The sequence below is a fragment of the Penicillium roqueforti genome, assembly GCF_015533775.1.
Source record: "Penicillium roqueforti strain LCP96 04111 chromosome Unknown scaffold_20, whole genome shotgun sequence".
NCBI classification, from domain to species: domain Eukaryota; kingdom Fungi; phylum Ascomycota; class Eurotiomycetes; order Eurotiales; family Aspergillaceae; genus Penicillium; species Penicillium roqueforti.
Genome location: NW_024067584.1, coordinates 36,381 through 57,867, shown reverse-complemented (window position 1 = coordinate 57,867; position 21,487 = coordinate 36,381). Strand labels below are relative to the sequence as shown.

At 51.0% G+C, this 21,487-nt stretch overlaps 11 protein-coding genes across 11 annotated transcripts; 6 read left to right on the top strand and 5 right to left on the bottom strand.

The window, feature by feature from the left end:
• Positions 1-1,847: 1,847 nt before the first annotated feature.
• LCP9604111_6952 (signal recognition particle receptor subunit alpha) lies at positions 1,848-3,903 on the bottom strand (the record flags this gene model as incomplete). Its single annotated transcript, XM_039074930.1, has 3 exons — positions 1,848-3,283; positions 3,339-3,621; positions 3,679-3,903. 3 exons carry the CDS (start codon positions 3,901-3,903, stop codon positions 1,848-1,850), a joined length of 1,944 nt encoding a protein of 647 aa, XP_038926954.1.
• A 269-nt stretch (positions 3,904-4,172) lies between these two features.
• LCP9604111_6951 (protein transporter YIF1) lies at positions 4,173-5,341 on the top strand (the record flags this gene model as incomplete). The annotated part of the gene is made up of 3 exons (XM_039074929.1): positions 4,173-4,457; positions 4,514-5,074; positions 5,135-5,341. 3 exons carry the CDS (start codon positions 4,173-4,175, stop codon positions 5,339-5,341), a joined length of 1,053 nt encoding a protein of 350 aa, XP_038926953.1.
• Positions 5,342-5,570: 229 nt separating this feature from the next.
• LCP9604111_6950 (uncharacterized protein) lies at positions 5,571-6,406 on the bottom strand (the record flags this gene model as incomplete). The annotated part of the gene is made up of 4 exons (XM_039074928.1): positions 5,571-5,698; positions 5,882-5,949; positions 6,174-6,184; positions 6,362-6,406. 4 exons carry the CDS (start codon positions 6,404-6,406, stop codon positions 5,571-5,573), a joined length of 252 nt encoding a protein of 83 aa, XP_038926952.1.
• A 141-nt stretch (positions 6,407-6,547) lies between these two features.
• Positions 6,548-7,217, top strand: LCP9604111_6949 (60S ribosomal protein eL14; the record flags this gene model as incomplete). Its single annotated transcript, XM_039074926.1, has 3 exons — positions 6,548-6,673; positions 6,787-7,050; positions 7,161-7,217. The coding sequence occupies 3 exons, from the start codon at positions 6,548-6,550 to the stop codon at positions 7,215-7,217; spliced, it is 447 nt and encodes a 148-aa protein (XP_038926951.1).
• A 715-nt stretch (positions 7,218-7,932) lies between these two features.
• Positions 7,933-8,747, top strand: LCP9604111_6948 (nascent polypeptide-associated complex subunit alpha; the record flags this gene model as incomplete). Its single annotated transcript, XM_039074925.1, has 3 exons — positions 7,933-8,160; positions 8,308-8,366; positions 8,426-8,747. 3 exons carry the CDS (start codon positions 7,933-7,935, stop codon positions 8,745-8,747), a joined length of 609 nt encoding a protein of 202 aa, XP_038926950.1.
• A 362-nt stretch (positions 8,748-9,109) lies between these two features.
• LCP9604111_6947 (F1F0 ATP synthase subunit d) lies at positions 9,110-9,846 on the top strand (the record flags this gene model as incomplete). Its single annotated transcript, XM_039074924.1, has 4 exons — positions 9,110-9,118; positions 9,205-9,600; positions 9,663-9,749; positions 9,817-9,846. The coding sequence occupies 4 exons, from the start codon at positions 9,110-9,112 to the stop codon at positions 9,844-9,846; spliced, it is 522 nt and encodes a 173-aa protein (XP_038926949.1).
• Positions 9,847-10,664: 818 nt separating this feature from the next.
• Positions 10,665-11,726, top strand: LCP9604111_6946 (uncharacterized protein; the record flags this gene model as incomplete). The annotated part of the gene is made up of 1 exon (XM_039074923.1): positions 10,665-11,726. The coding sequence occupies one exon, from the start codon at positions 10,665-10,667 to the stop codon at positions 11,724-11,726; it is 1,062 nt and encodes a 353-aa protein (XP_038926948.1).
• Positions 11,727-13,235: 1,509 nt separating this feature from the next.
• Positions 13,236-14,792, top strand: LCP9604111_6945 (uncharacterized protein; the record flags this gene model as incomplete). Its single annotated transcript, XM_039074922.1, has 1 exon — positions 13,236-14,792. The coding sequence occupies one exon, from the start codon at positions 13,236-13,238 to the stop codon at positions 14,790-14,792; it is 1,557 nt and encodes a 518-aa protein (XP_038926947.1).
• Positions 14,793-15,009: 217 nt separating this feature from the next.
• On the bottom strand, positions 15,010-17,093 carry LCP9604111_6944 (aldehyde dehydrogenase family protein; the record flags this gene model as incomplete). Its single annotated transcript, XM_039074921.1, has 3 exons — positions 15,010-16,456; positions 16,546-16,727; positions 16,818-17,093. 3 exons carry the CDS (start codon positions 17,091-17,093, stop codon positions 15,010-15,012), a joined length of 1,905 nt encoding a protein of 634 aa, XP_038926946.1.
• A 341-nt stretch (positions 17,094-17,434) lies between these two features.
• LCP9604111_6943 (endonuclease III domain-containing protein) lies at positions 17,435-18,946 on the bottom strand (the record flags this gene model as incomplete). The annotated part of the gene is made up of 1 exon (XM_039074920.1): positions 17,435-18,946. One exon carries the CDS (start codon positions 18,944-18,946, stop codon positions 17,435-17,437), a length of 1,512 nt encoding a protein of 503 aa, XP_038926945.1.
• A 473-nt stretch (positions 18,947-19,419) lies between these two features.
• On the bottom strand, positions 19,420-21,276 carry LCP9604111_6942 (amidophosphoribosyltransferase; the record flags this gene model as incomplete). The annotated part of the gene is made up of 3 exons (XM_039074919.1): positions 19,420-20,621; positions 20,678-21,130; positions 21,192-21,276. 3 exons carry the CDS (start codon positions 21,274-21,276, stop codon positions 19,420-19,422), a joined length of 1,740 nt encoding a protein of 579 aa, XP_038926944.1.
• Positions 21,277-21,487: the final 211 nt, after the last annotated feature.

Sequence of the window (21,487 nt, the reverse complement as noted above, 5' to 3'; positions counted from 1 at the left end):
AACAATGCCCCGACTTGATACACATGTATATAAACAGCTAATTTCCTAGACGTATCCTTCTTTCGCTGTAACTTGGCCCGGTTCACTCACCGTGATAATCGTTTATTTCGATTTCGAAAAACCCTCTTTCTGTCAAAGATATTGTTCTCGTCACGAGACTCTTCCAAAGATCAGCGTCAACTTCTCTTCCCTAGACCACAACGTCGATGTCTATTAGGAACCCCTGGCCATGGGCACGTTTCAAATTCTGTCCAATTATCGACGTCTGCTACCAGCCCTCTGATATTATTCGGATCTTCTTCTTCTTCGAAGGCATTATATTTAAGAGGCATTATATTTAAGAGAAGGACCACAAACACACTATTATCAGGCAACACACTCCTCGCTAAATTACCGCAGGTATGTTTACTGCTGGCCGCAATTCCTACCCAGCTTGTGTAAATTACTGTTTGGTGATCAAGTTACATTTTGTCGGCGCACTCGATATGATAGCCTTCGATGTCTGTCGTACTTGGTGATCACACGCCAAGACATCACCAGCTATATCGAGATATAACTCTGCCTTAAGCAGCTTGTCCTGCCGTAGAGTCTTATACTAGTTGGAATATTAAATTGGCTAGAGATGGATCAACATGCTAACGACCTGTCCGCACTCGGATCCGCAAACGAGTCGTTGCGTTCACTGGTAGTGTTAGAATGATCACTTCCTTCTAATATGGTAAAGTACTTGACTTGATATGTGCTAGCACACCCAGAGGAGAGGAATAAAAGAGAAGAATGATTGATTCGATATAAACAAACAGAGAGCTACTCATCTAGATCATATTGAACAAGACTGATAGGGTAGCATTCAACGATACGTAGTTCGGCCTGAAACCTCCACCATCGCCACTGACATATATAGCTGTCAACTTCTAGTCCCTTGGGTTTGCATTTACCGATAGCTGTGCCATATTGGCAATTCGGTGATATCCCCCAACCCTGCATCCACAATGGTTCACTCTTCCTATGTGTAGTTCCGCCAGCACCATCGGTATCCTTGATCATATGAAACATATCTGAACATAGTGATCTCTCATTTCATGCTCTTAATAACTCAGCAACCACTCCCAAAAACTAAATCGCCACACACCCTACTGCATACCACCCAACCAGCCGCTAGTTGAACCACATCTCCTCTGACAATAGAGCAAAAAGAAAGCCACGAGGGCAAAAAGTATTGACCGACGCAGGGATCGAACCTGCAATCTCTTGATTCGTAGTCAAGCGCCTTGCCATTGGGCCAGCCGGCCTTGTTGAGAATTTGGACAAGTTTGGACATATGGGGCAGCAGAGTTTTTAGGGCAAGGCCCCACCTGAAATGTCCCAATTGGGATTTTCATATGTACCGGGTTCAGAAGCCATTCTCTCCACCAACCATGGCTACAACATATATCAGATTACCTTCAACAGTCTCAGGGTAATTAAAGTCCAAAAAAGAAGCGACGAGCCAAAATAAATGCGAGATCTGCGCCGAGATAGTTGAAAAAGTGCAAAAAGAAATCTCTCCCTCGGGGAATCGAACCCCGGTCTCCCGCGCTTATCGGTTTTAATGACAAGCGGAAATCATCACCACTAGACCAAGGAAGAATGCGATGGCCGAGTTACTGCTCGGCCACTTGGCTGGTTGATGGCAAATTTAGCAGGTTGTGGCTTTATATTTGATCAGTAAGTTGACTGTACAGAGATTCTGTTTTTTTTTGGGGGATTCATTATACGAGACTATAGCAACATGATCGCAGGTAATAAAGTAAGGATTTATATACAGCTAAGAAATAGAAATAACAAACTAGGATATCAAGTCGTCCCTACTTCATCAGCAGACTAACAGCCCAGGGAACACTGAGCCCTCGCAGATCTCCATAATGTTGTCCAACGCCCAGGAACACAATGGGAATTCCCGTGGCATGGACCATGCTGACCAGTGTTCCCACCATGTCGCCGACAGTGTCACATTTACTGATAATGAAACCGTCCAAGTTCCTACCGGTGCCAAATGCCTGGTTGAAGTTGCGAGCCTGCATGACACTGTCCGTGCCGACCAGAGCCTCACCAACCATGAAAATCTTGTCTGGGTTAGCGAACTTGGCGAACTTCTCAAGCGACGACATCAGCCGCTGGTCGTTATGCCGACGACCGGCAGTGTCGATCAGGACGACATCAAACTTATTGGCCGCAGCGTATTCGACTGCATCCTTGGCAACGTTGGCTGCGTCCTTGCCGTAGCCCTTCTGGTAGATCTCCACATCGCCTGCATTTTCACGAACGCTCAGTTCCTTCAAGCGGTCAGCGTGCACGCGGAGCTGCTCCACGGCACCGGAACGGAAAGTATCGCAAGCGGCAATAAGAACACGGTACTTGTTTTGAAGCAAGAAGTAGCAGATCTTGCTCAGGTTGGTCGACTTTCCAACGCCGTTGACGCCAACAATAGACATGACATATGGACGAGGCGCCTGCTGCTTGGTGGTGGGAGCGACCACAGCGTTAATCTCGCGCAGCAAATCCAAAGAAGAGGTCGGTGTCAGGATCTTCCGCAGCGAGGATTCCATGGCCACATGCAATGCGGCATCAGTACTCTGGAAATTGCCAGTCTTCTTGCCAATCATCTCAAGCTTAACTCCCTCGCAGAGCCGGACAGCAGCTTCACGGGCGACATTCTTCTTCAAAAGGTGTTCTTCCATCGCCTTGAGAGGCTTCTCGAGATCAGATTCTGTCAGAACCTTTCCTCCGACGATGTTACGGAAGAAGCCACCAATTGCGTTGAACCCGGAGCCAACCACACCAGACGAAGCAGTACCTTTGGACTTTTCAGCATCAGCTTGGTCCAAGATGGATTGAACTTCCTCGCCCAACTCTTTCAGCACGAATTGGCCCTTGCCGGTTCGACGACCCCAATCCTCCTCGGAGACAGCCTCCACCGCAGGGGCGACGGTCTCTCCTTCCTCCGCGGGGGCAGAATAATCGAGGATTTCTCCGTCATCCTCATCTGCCATCCCACTAGCATCCCATCTGCGCATCTTCTTCACAGGGGACTTGACAGGCTTTCCCTTCCGGGCTTCATCACCAGACGATGCGTTGGCGTTCGAATTGGCAGCCTTGCGGGAACGTCGAGAGCCACGACCTCCAGGCCCGGCTTTGGCTGTAAGAAGATGACCCTGAGGGGTCGAAGATCTAGAAATTTCTGGTGTAGCTGGTGGCGTACCCTCATCAGAGGTCGCCCCGGCTAGCGCAGCTCTGGGCTGCGCTTTAGGATGGTCAGCATGCGCTTGAAACTAAAACTGGGGTTTGTCATTCCATACCTTTCACCAGGCCAGGCACCGGTGGCGGCGGTGGGCCTCCATTGTCCGACGAAACAAGCGGGTCTTTCTTTTCACCCGTCTCTGGCACATGTTCTTCTACGAATCCACCAGCGTTGTCTTCAAGCTCCCGAACTTGCTGTTCAAAGTATTGATCGAACCGATAGGTCTGGATTCTCGCGCGGTTTCCCTTCACCTGGTCCTTGTAGAGATCAATAAAGATGGTTGAAATGTTCTCAAGAAGTTTGTCTATCCAGCCAAGGTGGAGTAGCGATTGGTAGACGGCCTGCATAAACCCAGAGTTAGTCGAAGCAGCGAGCGCATGCGCATGCGACAGACATACCACGAAGATCAAATCGAATTCCTTGACTCTCTTCCATTTCAGTGTATATTTCTCCTTCTTGTATGCCGGCGAGATCCCATTAGTTGTAGCATTCTGCGGCACGACCTTCTCCTCGATAAAGACATCGTTGATCAGGCTGTTGATAACATGTGCGCCCACCGGAGCGTAGGCCTTAGACCAAAGCACCACGCCCGATGTGGTTAAAATTTCAAAAGCCTCCAACATTTCGAGTATCTCCGGCAATTGATCGGCGAATGTGAGAAGCAGATAATAAATGTAGGAGGAAAAAAAGCCCGGTGTGACTTGTTGGTGGCGGAACGGGCGAAGTTGGGGAGCTCAGAGCGGATTGGATCTTCAGCCACGTATAAACACTTCCCTCCGCTATCAACTTCGCTTCTTCCCCAAACCCCCGTCACACGATCTAGACGACACGTTCGCCACCGAACTTCCACGCTCATTTTCCCTCCTATCTTCGTTCCCTATTCAGGTGCATTATGTATCGGGGCTCTTTCGCTCCGCCACCCGCGCAATCGCCGCCTCTTCATCACCCCGTCCCACAACATGTCTCGACCGTCCCTATGATGCGCTCACCTCCACCACCAGCTCCCCAGCAACCCCCGAGTGCTGGATATGGCGGTAACCCGTACCAACCGTCACCGGCTCAGGGTGGCTATGGTACTCCCGGATTCGGCGGGTTCATGAACGAACCCACGGCTCAGATGGGCTTCCAAGTCGGCAAAAGCGCAATGGCGGCTGGACAGGAGTACATGGAAAATAACGTATGCATCATCTACAAATTTCTATCGTTTATAGCTAACCTGGAGATAATCTACAGTTCAATCGCTATGTCTCTATACCCGCTCTCAAGCACTACTTTAACGTCTCCAACTCCTACGTCCTGAACAAGCTGGTCCTTGTCCTCTTCCCTTGGCGACACAAGCCCTGGTCCCGACAGCAAGCCCGGATGGCTCCAACTTCTGGACCAGGTGGTCAAATCATACAGCAACAATACTCATCCATGTTCTTGCCTCCTCGCGACGACCTGAACTCACCGGACATGTATATTCCCGTCATGGCCCTGGTCACATATATTCTGCTGTCGGTGTTACTGGCTGGATTCCGAGGCGATTTCCACCCAGAGCTTCTCGGTTCGATCACCACCACGGCCATTGCAGTGATCGCATTTGAGATTCTCTGCTTGAAGCTGGCGACTTACATTTTGAGCATCAACAATGACTCCCAGCTGCTGGATCTGCTGGCGTACTCGGGCTACAAGTTTGTTGGAATCATTGTCACCATGGTTGTCTCTGAGATCTTCAACCCCGGACAAGAGACTAGGGGCTGGATTGGCTGGACGGTGTTCGCGTACACATTTTTGGCCAATGCGTTCTTCCTGGTGAGTGACGACTTTATCGCTTTTCAATTCGTTCCGCATTTGCTAATGTCTAAACTCTAGCTTCGCTCGCTCAAATATGTGCTGCTCCCCGATTCGACCGATTCCGCCATGCATGCCGGTTCGATGCAGGCTGTGGCCCGGTCCCAGCGCAACCGACGCGGTCAGTTCTTGTTCGTATACTCCTACGCGGTTCAGTTCGTTTTCATGTGGGTGCTCAGCCGCGAGGGACCGTCATCTGTGGCATCTACCGGCTCTGCATCGTCATAATTAGGTCGAGAAGGGCAAGGAAGGATTGCTCTTTGCTATTTGGGAGAGATAGACTAGGTTGGTAGGAAGGCATAGCATGAAGGGACAAATGGCTTGCTCTGGGGCATTGCACGGCCGAGGTAACGATATAGCACGACTTATTGTAATCAAAACTACTTGCATTTGTACCGAGGTGTTTGTAGATGTACTATTTACGGAGTACAACATGGATGAACCGAGGTAAATTAAGTTATCCATGGATGTTTAGGAAGATTACCAACTGAACTACTGATGGACAAGGTGTTGTTCTAATATATTGTTCATTTCGATGGTATATAAGACAGCAAACTGCCAGACTGACACAGAAGTTCCTATATTCTTTTGAAGGTTAGCGACAAGTCACAACCAGCATAACAAGCAATAATGTGCAAGGTGATAGGTTCTCAGAGATCTTGGTAGTTAGGTAATTTCATAGCGAGAAGCTCAATTACTATCTAGGCGTGATAAAATGTTCTAATCATCGGACCTGGGGGTGTTGAATGGAGGATTGTATGAACGTACCCTGTGGAAAGCTGAAGAGATGCGGTGTTGTCAAGAAGTCCTTGTATATCAAGGCAGATGTCCTAAATCTTAAAACTGTCAGCGCGATGTCTCTCAATAGCATTGACAATATAACGTGAGAGTTATAATCCATATCAGAATATGTAAGAAATTGAATATCATCCGACAGTGCTGTATAGAGAGCCCCGGCGAGGGCCTCACAGACACTGGGTCAATCGCAAATTACGGCATCATATGAGGAATGAGGGGGAAAAGAACGGAAAACGAGGGGAAAATGGGGATATGAGCATACCTTAGTAAATTCTACATTTGAGCAGTTGTCGAAACTGAAAGCAACACAGACTCATCATCAAAGGCTGGAGCTTGTAAAGCTGGGTAGCTTAGAGAGATCATCAAAAGTTCTGCGGCAAAAAAAACTAGATAAATGCACGGGCTCGGATAATTGTTAATGCGGATGCTGACCTAATCAGAGCCCTAGACCTGCAAGTGGCCGGTTAAGCGAGAATGTTGCGAGTGTGGGCACATCCGAATTTCGAGACAACTCTTGGACAATTGAACTCTTTCGACAACCCCCTCTCGACTCATACCCCCTGTCGACCGTGAGTGTGCAATCTACAAATATTACAGAGCCGCGACGCTGAATTTTTCGTCCCGCAGAATTTCGCCATGGCCGATATCGATGTCAAGGTCGCTTCGTGGAAGCTGGTTGAGGTTGGCCGCCTAGTGCTGATCCGCAGCGGCCCCTTCGAAGGCAAGCTTGCTGCCATCGTTGAGATCGTGGACCACCGCCGTGTATGTGGAATCGCCCTCTGAATCCGGAAATCGTGACAAAAATCGAAGGACTCGGGATTTTCGGAGATCTTTAAGACTGGGAATGTGTATTGACTTGCGATTTTTTTGTTCAGGTCCTGGTCGACGGTCCCTCCACCGAGGAGCAGAAGATCGTGCCCCGTCACGTTCTCCCCCTCGCCCACGCTACCCTCACTCACTTCACCATCCCCAAGCTTCCCCGTGCTGCCGGTACCGGTCCCGTGAAGAAGCTTTGGGCTAAGAACGAGATTGATGGCAAGTGGGCCAAGAGCACCTTCGCTCAGCGCACCGACCGCTCCGAGCGCCGCAAGAACCTTTCCGACTTCGAGCGCTTCAAGGTTCTGCGCCTCCGCAAGCAGGTACGTTCGACATCTTGAAATGGGGGGATCGCTCTGGCATGAATGCGCCTGGGCCCACCCGATCTGATAATCTGGGGGAATTACAAGCAGTTCAACTAACACCACTCTAGGCTCGCTACGAGGTCCAGAAGTCCCACGCCAAGGCTCGCGCTGCCAACAAGTCATAGATGGTTACGAGGTTTCGGTGCATGGGTTTGAAGGAGGTGTCCTGGAAGGGTTTCCATTGCTGGTAATACTCTGGCAAAATCGCTGTATGCATCATCAATGAACAGCAAAAATGATTCAAAATCCTTGATATCCCGGCAAAGGGGCCTTTTGTCATTTGGTTTACCTCTGGCTCTGGACTCATTTTTATATCCCCCCAACGGGGAATATTGAACTTCTGGCTCTACAAAAAGAATAGAACGAGCAGATACGTAAATAATGACCTGCAAACTGTATTAACTGTATTATTCATATATTTATTTTGATCTAGATGGGATCTATAAATGATTAGCCAATCTAGTTTGGAATTGGTGATGTAGTTCCATATAGGGCAATGTGTGCAGGGCAGTCTGGGGGTGCGCGCTCGCTAATGATTTTCGGGTTCGGTCTGGCGCACAGCTACGCACCTTCACCTTCAACAAAATCCATCCCCACTCCCAACAGCTTGATATTTACCTCTCAGGTATGTATGAGTGTTTACTCGACTGAATTATCGACTTTTCAACATCAGTTTCCGCCCTTCCCTTGGTGTGGGCGATTCGTGGGGGTGTTGACCATTCTCTCCCACTATGCCCGCTCTCACACCATTCAACCAGCCCTGACACCCATTGCCGAACCAACCAACCCAACTAATCAACTCTTTTTCGCATTCATCTTAGGCCCTTTTACATCGCAAAAATGGCTGATCCCCGCGTTGAAGAAATCCACGATGACGAGGTCACCAAGACCGTCGAGGAGAGCTCCTCTGAGTCTGGCTCCGAGGCTGGCGATGAGCCCAACATTCCCGCCGGTGCCGCTGTCGCTATCCACTCTCGTGGTGAGAAGAAGGCCCGCAAGGCCATTGGCAAGCTCGGCCTGAAGCTCGTCCCTGGCATCACCCGTGTCACTCTCCGCCGCCCCAAGAACGTATGTGATCCCGATGCGACCGTCATGGCATTTTCTACCCCGCCAAGTACAATGTGATTGCGACCATGAAGCGCAACACTTGCTACCAACGAGATGAAATAACTCGATATATTCTGACCATGGAGATGCTAATTGTTGGAATTAAAGATCCTCTTCGTTGTTAACCAGCCCGAGGTTTACCGTTCCCCCAACAGCAACTGCTGGATGTACGTGGAACCCAATTAGACTCGCTCATCCGTGAACTACATTTACTAACACCTTTTAGCATCTTCGGTGAGGCCAAGATTGAGGACCTGAACTCCCAGGCCCAGGCTTCCGCCGCCCAGCAGCTCGCTGCCTCCGAGGCCACCGGCGACCACGCCGGTCACGACCACGAGGAGATTCTCGGCAAGGGCAAGGCCCCCGAGACCGAGGATAAGAAGGAGGACGAGGAGGATGATGGTGAGGAGGTCGATGAGACCAACCTTGAGTCCAAGGATATCGAGCTGGTCATGGCACAAGCAAACGTGTCCCGCAAGAAGGCCGTCAAGGCTCTTCGGGAGAACGACAACGATATCGTTAACTCCATCATGGCTCTCAGCATATAACGAGTGACCCTATTTAAGGTTCTACGAGGGACTTGGGTTATGCTTTCCAGATGGAGATATCTGGCATGTTGTCGCCCATAGTGTACACAATTTAGCCCAAAAAACAATTGAACCCGCGGATGAGTCAATTAATCAATCTGAACTTGGTAGTGAGCAAAGATATAAGCTGTCTATAAGTAATTTACAAGAATTAACACGATCGCTTTATAATTTGTCGCCTATACAATACACGGTGGATTTCGGAATGGACATCACGTGATTTGAACAATCCAAACCTTCCGGTCGCTCCTCGTTCGGCAACTCCCTGCACATTGAACTCCCCTCTCTTCTCCCCACCCCCAACCTCTATCATACCCGTCACAATGGCTGCTGTATGTTTCGCTCCTACTCCTCGTTATGACAATCCCTTGTCAACCCGTCTGGATGACTCCCGCTAACTCCCTTCACCCGAAAACAGCGCAGCGCCGCTCTCAAGATCGACTGGGTCAAGGTGTCGACCTCCCTCGGCCTCCGCGGCCAGACCGCTACCTCCCTCCAAGCTTTCAAGAAGCGCAATGACGAGGCTCGCCGCAAGGTCCAGGTCCTCTCCGAGCAACCCCAGACTGTTGACTTCAGCCACTACCGCGGCATCCTGAAGAACCAGGCTATCGTCGACGAGCTCGAGAACCACTTCAAGGCTTTCAAGCCCGCTACCTACGATGTCAACCGCCAGCTCAAGGCCATTGACGCCTTCGAGGCCCAGGCTGTTCAGAACGCCGAGGCTACCAAGGGTAAGGTTGAGGCTGAGTTGCAGAACTTGCAGAAGACCCTGGAGAACATCGAGACCGCCCGTCCCTTCGAGGACCTCACTGTCGTACGTATTATCTGCTTTAGACTGCAGAATTGGGACCATTACTCACATGCTTGCTTTTTTAGGACGAGGTTGCCGCCGCCCAGCCCGAGATCGACGAGAAGACCGCTTCCCTCGTCTCCAAGGGCAAGTGGATGCCCCCTGGCTACAAGGTATGTGTTGACTGTCTTGCTGAGAACAATGCGTCTGTTTCGATACTTATACCATTCCCTTATGTAGGAGCGCTTCGGCGATCTGTCCGCCGTTTAAGCGTGGACTCTTGTGGCCTCAAATCCGCCTTTTTATTCCTCGCTCCATTGCACTACGTGATCATGACTTTTGGAGCCAAGAAGACGGCTATTCAGCCAGTGTGTGGTCAGATACCTCCGATAGTGTGGTGGAGCAGTTGGGATGTGTATAGAAACAATACATTTGTCGTTTCTGCGTTCATTAATAGATTCTACTGTAATCTAGTACTTTTCAACAAGATATCAAACCAATTGATCGAGAAATGGGCTTTGGATTAAAAAACAAGGCAATAGACATTGTTAGTCCGATATATATCTTAGCAGGTTGAGTGAAGGAGGATATATAGCTAAGTATCATGCGAAAAACGGGTCTTTTTGCAACTCTGACAAGAAATACTGAGCAGCAATCTATTCCAATCTGATTAGATGCACTGACGATTAAGCCACATACAGAATCTCGCTTGATGACGAGCTCTCAAGCTGACCTTGCCAAGACACGCAGCTCACCTCAGTTTACCCACATCCCCTGGGCCCTACCCCTCTCCCAGCAATGGGCCGGGTTTTTCCTTTCAATTGCTCTTTTCATTCGAGACTTCGCTGGAAGCGTTGTCAAGCGCCTCTCCTATGAGTCACGAGGAGCTACAGGACAACATTATGCGAAGTCTGCAGTCAATATATGGACTGTGTTTCCATTGAGATAAACCATATCCGTTTCTGCTCTTCCTCCTGACTCTTCACGACCATAAAAATACCGTGTGATTCTACAAGTGAACACCGTCTTGCTACGAAAAAGCTATACAAGCCATATAATAACAAATCACCTTTAGACGCACGTTGCAAATGGGCTCAGGCCCGTCTGATCCATTGGCCGACCACCCGTGCTCGCGCCTGGAGTCACTGCCCGTGGAAATCCTGCAATTGATCTTTCTTCATAGTCTTGAAGTGAACCTCCCTCGTGCCTCCCCACGTCTCAGCCAAGCCCTGTCCAATCCATTGCTCTACACCTGGCTCATTCGGCTTGCATTCAGCAGTCCCAATTTAGGCTCGCGAGAGGGATTCTTTACCCCGGATTTCCTACCCCCACCTTTGGACTTCTGGGCCTTGCCCTGGCAAGAGCGCCAACAACTACAGACCGACCTGCTGGCATGTCGGTGGTGCACACTCCCCCTGTTCCGGAAATGCCAGCGTGAGTACGTTGCGCATACCATCCGGCGCAAATGTGCCGGCCTAGTCTTCCACCCGGATGACCAAGCAGTGCTCTCAAATCTGGACCCACGCTTCGAAAATCTAGAAGCCTGTGACTGGGCCGTACTCGGCCGGCGCGGGAAAGGCGATTTGGTGATCCCCGCACAGCTGGAGGACACTTCACGGACCCCGTCGCGCACTGTCGACCGCACTGTCGATCGCAAAGTGGCAATCTGGTTCCATTTTGGGGCTGTGCAGATCCGCAAACCACACGAGATATACCACGAGAACGACCTCTTCCGGCTGCCGTGCGCAGTGCCTATTGGACCTGGCCGTATTCCGGACAAGGTCTTGCGCTCGCCCTGGTCAGATGCGCAGTTTGAGTTCTTGCAGCTGCTTTCTGCGGACTTTTACCTGGACGAGGATGAGGCCAGGCCGGACCGATCATCGGGTATCACATATCGGCTCATCCGAAAGCGCAAGATCGAGCCTTTTCGTCGCTTGCTGCAAATATCGTTCCGTGCTGCGAATTGTCGTGTCCCTGCTCGCTGGCCGTTACAGCATTCACATTATTCCCTTGTCCGGCGCTATGGGAGTGGACCTGAGGATCCGTTCGCAGATGTTATCTTGAATGAGCGTTGGGGTGATATACCCGCAGATGCAAAGCAGGATTTGTTGCGATATGTCGAGTCGTCTCCACTAGAAGATGGGAGTTGATATACTTGCTTTTGAGAATAATACTCACCAATGTGAATTCATACTTCAAGACTTACCATGCGTACACACATCTTCTACAATCACATCATTTATGGAAGAGAGCAATGTAAATAGAGGTGAAGTATTTCGTAACCTAAAATTTGATTCATAATTCGCAATTGAAAAACTGCGCCATGGGGTATTTACTCCAAGAAGGTATAATGACAAAAGAAAATCCGCGCTGGCATAACAATCGTAGAACCCATATCCAGCCCTCTTATCCCCATGGACTCAAGAGGCGCACACAGACACGATGGTCTGCTTCCTATCAGACTGCTGATCGCCGACTTCGTCTACTTCTTCCACAGGAGCCGCAGGTCAGACAGGAGATGATGGCATCGATCACTGTGACCACGCCGCTGATGATGGCGTGCAAGATGGAGCCGACGGCATTGACGATAGCCATGAGGCAGCTACCGATGGCGCGGAAGACGCTTTGGATCTAGAGGCAGTATGTTAGTTGAGATCTCATAGAAAGCAGATGTGGTTCGCATACGCAAGAAACGACGCAACCCATATTGAAGATGAAAGTTTTCTTGTTGTTTGGTTGTTTTGTATGAAGATGTTTATCTCGGTTTGGAGCTGAGAGTAGAATCTGAGCTGGAAGAGGCGTGTGTATGGACTGTTGGATCACTGAAAGGGTGCATATTGAAGATAGTAACGTAGATGGACCGGTGGTTTAAATAAGAATGGCAACGGTGATCATCTAAGACAGGGACTGATAATTTCCTGTTTAGATACGTAAGTGGTGTAAGTGGTGTCCGGAAAGGGCGATTGATAGACAAGTTCATGCAACTAAGCTTGTCTTGCGAGGCGTCAGAGATCAGAAGGTGCAGACGCCGGTGACGTAGTTGGGGAAGCTATGACAGAATTCAAGGTTTGTGGAGGAATGAGAGAAAAGGAGTGAGAGTTTGCAATCGCCAAATTGGATACACAAGGCACCAGGGGCAGTCCAACGATCATTCCGTCATTTCGACATCGACACCAGGCTGTTCCTTGATTTCGGCTGGATTATTCCAAAGTGCAGAATCTTTCGACAAGGCTGGCTTTGTGGGGCAATTGGTGGATCCTAAATGGGCCATCTAGCCTTTAAAATGTCTCCATGCCTGATTTCTAATTTAACCATGTTGAACCCTTCGGAATGACATTCTTCTTGTTCAACAACTTTTCTTTTGCTGATAGACCTTGACGTCATTTGATAACGGGCTAGACCCGATTTAGGAACAGAGTGGGGAGCCATCACGTGATACCATGTGACCTTCCAGCCCTCAAGTGGCCAGCCCTAACACCTGTCGGGCTCTGCCCCGCCAATCAGACGGGGTTACAGACTTGGCCTGCAAAGTTGTATACTTTCTAGAGTTGATATGCGAAAAACATACTGCAACACTGAATAATTACCCTACACGGCTCAGAAATGGTTCAAGCTCACAGATCGATGTACCCCAGATAGTGCGAACGTTCAATTGCTCCATGAGCCCACCAAAACGCGAAGATGAACCCGTGACGCGGAGAAAGCTGGCTCCGCCTATGCCCGCAAGTTCGCATTCTACCGCTATCCCCAAATCGAAGCGCCGTCGTACCTTTAAGAACCCGATTCGGAGCAGCTCATCTCGGTCTTCGCGGTCGAGATCGAGCCCCTATGACCGTCCTTCTAATTCGCCCACACCTAGAATCTCGCGCCCGCATACTTCCCGCAGGATGTTGTCTCTCCTAGAGGCCCTGCCCGTTGAGATCATCGAGCAGATCTTCCTACACTCGCTCAATCTGAACTTCCCTCGAGCTTCGCCGTTCCTATCGCGCGCCCTCTCCGGTGAACACATATACCGCGCTCTCATCCTTCTTGCGTTCTGGAACGATGCGCTCGAAAACCCCCGCAGCAAGGTTATCGACCGCATGATGGTCCCGCTCGACTACGTTCCCCTCACACTGGACGAGCGCGCCCGCTTACAGGAAGCCGTCTTCAAATGCAGGTGGTGTACCGTGGACCGCGTGCGCGACCAGGTTCCAACAATGCAGATCCTCACCATCTACCGTCGCTGGATCAACGCCGGTATCGTGACGGATGAAAGCGAGCGGGCTGCCCTTGAAAAGTTCATAGCGCGTAAGGACGACAGCGTCCGCGTATTCCATGGGAAGGGCGGGCCGATGAGGGAAATCGCTTGCATGCCCCCGGAGTTCTTCCGGATGGCCCCGAACGCAGCGACAGGGATCCATGATTACACGCTCCATGTCCTGCCGATGGTCACCACCGAGCTTCAATGTGTGGATGTAGGATTGACCGTCAACATGCCCGCACTGGACCTGTGCAAATTTCCACCCCATCTCCTCCGCGGCCGCAGCAACGGTTTCCCCCCAGAAGACGTTGCTTTCCTGGAGATGCTGCGCATGACCTCGTGCAATTGGACCCATGGAAAGGGCCAATTATCGCCCTCGACCCTGACCGAAGTCGACCGCAAAGCCCTGCACGAAGGAATCCAGAACGCAATCCGTCACCAGAACTTCAACGCCATGATCTCCCTCCTCAAAATCGACGAGTTCCTCTGCCGCTACAAATCAGAGAACCAGGGCCGCGGCGTCTACTATACCATCCCATCCGAGCACTTCCTCGCTGTGACCCGCATCGGCCGCGACAAGCCACACCTCAACTTGGCTTTCTTCGAGGCTCTCCTCCGTGCTAGTGCGGAGTCTTTGCCTAGCTGGTCATCCGAGATCACGAAGTGGACTGTCGATAATATGGAACTTGCGAGGACGAACCCAAATACCTACAACGAGATGAATGGGAAGTTTGCGCGCTGGTTGTCGGATTTCCTGCTGCGTCTCCCTGCGCAGGTTGAGTATGCTCATGGTTTCCCGACTGGTCAGCTGTTCTGTAATGGTCAGTTGGATATCCTGGATCTCGAGGGCTCGCGCTTTGTCGATGAGGTTCTTGAACCCTTCCGGGAACCATTGGGGAATTGGATGATGGAGAGTTCGTTCCGGACTGAGGATCACTGGCTGAAGAAGTTCGGCCCTCCTCTTCCTCCGTGAAATTGTTCCGAGTTTATGAGGACTTTGTTGTTAGCGTTATACCCTGATTTTAGATTGGCGAAGTAACAAGATTTCTAGATATGCATAGATGTGAAGTATGAATACACTTTGAGTCAAATATTCCCATAGCTAGAGATATCACTCAAGCAAGATGGACTATGTATAGTACAAAAGATCGATATGAAACAAGATTTTTGAAAATTCCAAAGAACAGACCTCACATATTCCTCAACAACCGCAGAATACCAGCAATACGCCCACCCAGCGTCAACTCATACCCCATCTCAACAATACCCTTACACATCTCCCAAGCCGCAACCCCACCCTTCGCGTCCGCCGCGTCCGCCCGGTTCTGGATAGGATAGTCCACGCGTGGCGGGATCCCAGTGCCAATCAACGTAGGAAACCGGTCAACGCAAACAGCCTTGATATTGCACAGACCACGGAGTCCCTCCTCGCCCGCGAACCGGCCATATCCGGACCCGCGCACGCCGCCAAACGGCAACTGCACGGCGTAAAAGGCACCGAAGTCGTTGATGGCTACCATGCCGGCGGAGATTCTTGACACGCAGGCTTGCACGTCCGATTGTTGGTGCCCGAAGACGCTCGCGCCTAGTGCGTATGGCGTTGAGTTTGCGATGGCGATTGCGTCAGGAACGGACTCGGCGCGCATCATTAGGAAGACTGGGGCGAAGAGCTCTGTTTGTGCGATCCGCATGTCGCGTGTCACGTCTACTAGCAGGGTTGGTGTGAAGTAGTGGCCGTGTTGGTGGACTGGGTGTTTGTGTTCGGTGCCGCCGGCGAGGAGACGTGCGCCTTGTTGCACGGCTTCGTTGATGAGTTTCTCGAGGTTGGCGAATGATACTGGCGAGATCATCGCACCGACGTCTGGGGTTGCGGTGTCGAGGAGGACAGAGCCGAGGTGGAGATTTTGAATGCGTGGGGTTACGATTTCGATGAGTCGGTCGTATGCGTTGGGGAGGGCGATGATACGCTCGACGCCGATGCAGTTCTGGCCGGATGATTGGAAGACACCGCGCATGAGGATAGATGCGATGGAAGGGAGATTGCGGAGAGTGCGGGAGTCGTCCAGGATCACGGCGGGGTCTTTTCCGCCCAGCTCGACACAAACGGGGATGAGTGACTTGGCTGCTGATGTGCAGACGTGGTGGGCAACGGGCCGGGATCCAATGAAGGTTATATGCGCGATATCAGGGTGCGAGGTGAATGCATCGGCAACATTAGGTAGACAGACTAGCGTCTGGACCAGATCGCGCGAGTGGCCACAGCTAGAGAGCGCGCCGCGCACCATCTCGAGGAAGTAGACTGCGGACCATGCAGTCTGCTCAGACGGCTTGACAACCACTGCGTTGCCGGTGAACAGCGCGCTGATGATCGGTCCAATGAAGTTATGTAACGGGTAGTTCCAGGATACACAGGCACCCACCACGCCCAGCGGTTCGTATGTGACCGTGTTCTTCTTGTACATCATCAGGAAGTTGGTCGGTCGGCGCTCTGGCAGCAGTGCCTTCTCGCCATGATCGATTGTCCACTTGAGCTTCTCCACTGTCACAAGGATCTCGCCGAATGAGCCGTCAACTTTTGTTTTACCCGAATCGAGACAGCATGCGGTAACGAGGTCTTCTTGGTGGTCTAGGACATATCTGCGAGGTGTTAGTTGGAAGCTTCGCCGGGTGACGTAGAAAAAGCGCAATAGTTTCATAGGGCGGAGCAAATATGCCAATCCACATACTTCAGCAATGTCCGGAGAACCTTTCTGCGCTCCGCAAAGGTAGTCTTTGCCCACTCCGGTTGAGCAGCTCCCGCAACCCGAACAACTTCGTTGACATCTTCAACCGTGGCGGGCTTGATTCCGTTACCGAGCACCCTCCCATCGGCAGGACAGTAGCTCACAATCAATTCATTGTTCCATTTCTGTATAGTGGAAGGGCAATTAGCGCAGGAACAAGAAAAAGAAACCGCAAGGAAAGGATCCCAAGCGAAAGACCAGGCATATTAACTCACTCCCTGAGCTTGATCCTCCAACACTATTTTCTGCAACCCCTGAACCTCATCCCATGTCTTGATTGACCTGCTATTGCGAATTTCGGACGGGATAGGAACATTGAAAACGACCGCTGCCTCTCTCAAGCTTTGGATGTAGAGGTACCCCACGTACACGGCGAGAAGGGAGGTCAACGCGACTCCGACGTGCGGGGCGTACTCTACCGACCCGGGAGGCGCGTAGGCCTCCAGAAGAGTGCGCAGCGAGGGCGGAATGTGGGATGCCAGACAGCCCATGGCGGGAATTGGTGCAATTGGACAACTGGAAAGTGTTGTTGGGAGTAAAGGGAGTTTCTGGTGACTTTTCGTGTTTACGATAAGGCGATAAGGGGTACTTGTGCTATACGACAACATAGGTAGACCAGCGATCATCTAGGAAATATCAGACTTGATTTATGGAATTGATCTTTGTGTTTAGCAATAATAACACACTTGAATTGAGACCTATAGCAATATGGTAAATATATAATCATATAGAGTAAATATTCGGCTTAAGCCATTCGTCGTCATAGATTGATACGATCAATCCTCGTAAAGATTCCACCTTGACTTCACATAATTTCGTTGTCATAATGCATTCACTCGTCACTTGTTCCGTCGGAAAGCGAACTCAGGCTTTCCTCAGTCTCCTCCTCGGAGTCCTTGCTCATTCTCTTGCGCTTACCAACCGCGCTCGTAGCAGGAGCCTTCTTTTTAGAAACCATAGTCGGACCATTGCTCTTGCGCTTGCCGTCGCGAGTTAAAAGGTGATCAATGACACATCCATCCACCCAGCCAGCACTGGACTGGCCGGTAGCAGCTCGGCACCGGGGGCAGATCTTCCCATGCCGGATGAACAGCTGGTGGAGCGAGTACTTCAAATGGTCGGGGATGCGCACTTCCAGGTGACTGAAGGCGGTTACTTCGTTTGCACGGGCGGGGATCCACCCGAGCCAGCGACAGAGTCGGAAGATGTGCGTGTCGACAGCGAAACAGGGCCGCTGGAGGCAGAACAGGATCACGCAGGCGGCTGTCTTGGGTCCGATTCCAGGGTATTTGATCAGATCGGTCATGGCTTCTTCACTGGTGAGATTGTGGAGGTGGTTGAGAGAGAGAAAGTTCTGATCTGCGCAGGCAATCTCGTATTGCTTGTCCTTTTCAGCCTTTTCAGGCGCCAGGTTGGACATTGAGTCATTCTTGGACTCAGAATCTAACAATGTGGCTCGGCGCGCCTGGTTGTCTTCGTGGACTATGTCAAGAATTGCCTTGAGGTTCTTGCTTTTGATGTCGGCCAATCCGCCACTTTTGATTGCTTCAAACACGTCTTTCACTGTGGCCTGCCGTACAGCATCCCAATTCACGCTTCCCTTGCCGATGCCTTCTGAAAGAATGCCAAATCGTTGCACAAGCCCACCAAAGGCCTTGGCGGCGTTGTTGCCCGTGGTGGCACCGCTGAGAAGAGTTCTGATTAAAGCGTCCAGAACGGATGGGACTTCACCACACCCGGTGACTGTCAGGGATGGCTCGGGAATGGTTGCTGGAGCAGTGACTACGCCATGGATACTGGACAACAGCCGATTGACATCTTCGCACTCCTCGGCAGTGGGCCGAACCAATTCGGGGAAAGGAGAGATACCGGGCGTCAAGCCATAAGTATTTTTCTTTGGCTTGCGGCCGCTTTGGGTAGTTTGAACCTTGGGTTCTTTCTTCAACTTGGTTGTAGCTTTGTTCACAGTGTCTTGGAACTCAGTAGACGGATTGCCAATTTGGTTGCCCTCTAAAGTTTGGTTTTCCTTGTCAGATCCAGTAATTGAAGCTGTGGGCTGTGTTGCTACAGACAAAGGGGCCGGCATTGGCCCTAGGTTATGAGGGAGCTCATCGAACAAAGGAGGCAACACTGGTTTTTCTTGTTTAACTGCAGGATCGGAATCATTGGAGGATTTGACCTCAGTGACTGTTTGAATTATGGGTGTATTCAATTTATTGGGGGTTCGACGCTTTCGTTTGTTCCCTTTAGTAGTGTTTGGTGGTTGAGTGACAGACGGGCTGTTTTCTCCCGCACTCCATGCAGTGGCAGCCCGGGCTGCAGAACGAGTAATGCGGCGTTCCATTATATAGAGAAGGAGCGTCAATTTCGTTCAATCTTGCAAGTGAAGCAACGTATACGAGTCCCGATATAACAAGACGTATCAATTCATTTCAACCGAACAGAGGGCTAAGCTTGATTCATGCCGATGAGCGCATCGTGGGTCTGTCGATGATGCGGAGGGAATGCTACTGGCCAACGACGGGCACGTGACCTGCCTCTTTGGGACAGCCAACGATGAAAGAACAGCATTTCAACAACATTGAATATTGCATTTATTTTTGTTTCATCAAGAGTTATTGACAAGTGTATCTCAAGACATCGGGTCTTGGTATTTTCAATGCTTTGAGCATCATTTCCATATCATACAGTAGCAAATCAGCCACTCAGCAAACATGCTCCCTCAAATAAACGCCCAAATACCCAATGCAAGTTACCAGAACGGTAGAGAAAAAGAAATTTAAAAAAAATGGAAATCAGATGTCTCGTAATAATGCCTCATGCCTCATGGTCAGCCTGGTTGTGGATGCTGATGTCCATGCGGTCCGAGACCTTAGGGTTCTGCTGGTCTTCGGAGTTGCTGGTCTGCGTGCCGGCACCAATGGCCGACTCGTTGTCAATGGCAGGGATGATCTTGCCATTGGTGTCCATAGTGACTCCATGCGCGGCAATCTGGAAGTCGGTCATGTTGGCACAGCCATTGGTGACAGCCTCCTTGGCCTTGTCAACAGCCTTGACCTTGCGGCCTTCGCCACGGACGGCCTCCAGATGCTCGAAGTAACCGGAAGAAACAGGGGTAATGTAGCTACCGCTGAAGACACCGACCTCAAAGTTTGTGGGCTCCTCCTGACCATTCTCACGGGCAACCGAAGCACAGGCATCCTTCAGATCAGGTAGAGTTTGGAAGACAACCGCTTCCGCGCCAATATGCTTGGCGATAGCCGCGGAGTCCCGATTGTGCGCAACCAACTCCTGAGGAGAGGCCAGATCGATACCGTAGATGTGAGCATGTGTGATCTCCGGTGCGCAGCTGGCAAGGTAAACCTTCTTGGCGCCGGCTTCCCGGGCCATGTTGACAATTTCGCGACTAGTAGTACCACGCACAATACTGTCATCAACCAACAGGACGTTGCGGCCCTTGAACTCAGCCTTCATGGCATTGAGCTTGCGGCGGACACCACGTTGCCGTGTCTTCTGCTCCGGCATGATAAAAGTGCGGAACACGTAACGGTTCTTGACGAAACCCTGGCAGTAAGGCTTGTTAAGATATTGGGCGACGTTGGTCGCGGACGTAGTCGCCGTTTCAGGAATGGGAATGACCACGTCAATGTCCTTGACAACGTCGGGACCCAAGACTTCGAGGATCCGTGCACCGAGACGGTCACCCATGCGTTGCCGGCTACGGTACACACTGATACCGTCCATGACGGAGTCGGGGCGAGCGAAGTAGACATACTCGAAAATATCCGGGGCATAGGCCTTCTGGGGAGCCACCTGGCGGAAGACCGGCTCACCACCCTTGGCGATGATGACCGCCTCACCGGGCTTAATGTCACGGTGGTCGGAGAAACCTAGTTGATCCAGAGCCACTGATTCAGAAGCCATCATGTAGTCCATGCCGGGTCCATCCGCGGACTGACGAGAGCCCAGAATGAGGGGGCGGATACCGTAGGAGTCACGGAAACCCAAGATACCAAAGCCTAGTCGCGAGTTAGGGCCATAGACTAGAAAACAGCAGGAGTGATTCACAACTTACCAGCAAGCATAGCAGTGCAGGCCCACCCACCCTCGCAACGCTTGTACATGCGACTCAAGCTGGCAAAGACGTCCTCGTGGTTGACACGGGCCTTCTTGGTCTCGCTGAGCTCATCGGCGAAGACGTTGAGCATCAGCTCGCTGTCACTGTCGGTGTTGATGTGACGGTGGGCTTCAAGGTCAAGGTGCTTCCGGAGGTCTCCGGCATTGATGAGGTTACCGTTGTGCGCAAAGCAGATACCGTAGGGGCTGTTCACGTAGAACGGCTGGGCCTCGGCGTTGGCACTGGATCCTGCGGTCGGATAGCGCAGGTGGCCAATTCCCATGGAACCGGGGAGGTTGGAAACCTTAGCACCTTCCTGGAAGACCTTGGCAGCCATGCCGTTGGCCTTGAGTTGGTAGATCCGGCCGCCGGATGCGCATGTCGCAATACCGGCTGCATCCTGACCACGATCTGTGATACCAGAACCTTTAGTCTCGCGGTCGCAGGTATATATATTCTGGCCGGAACTCACGTTGGAGAAGGTAAAGTGCCTCGTGGAGATCCACGGCGGCCGCAGACGAGGGGTTCGCCTGGATCAGCGCAATGATACCACACATCCTGACGAAGAGTAGGTTTTCTGCAATGGACGAAGACAATTAGTACCAGTGTTCACATCGCATTCACAGTATAGCAAGATTGAAGTGTCTCAAATCAGTCCAGGTGTTTATCCGCAACAATTGTTTAGGAAGTCTAACATCTATAAAATACCATAATTCATCACAAGAGACAGAGGGGCAGCTTTGCATAAAGTAGCTGAAAACAATGAAA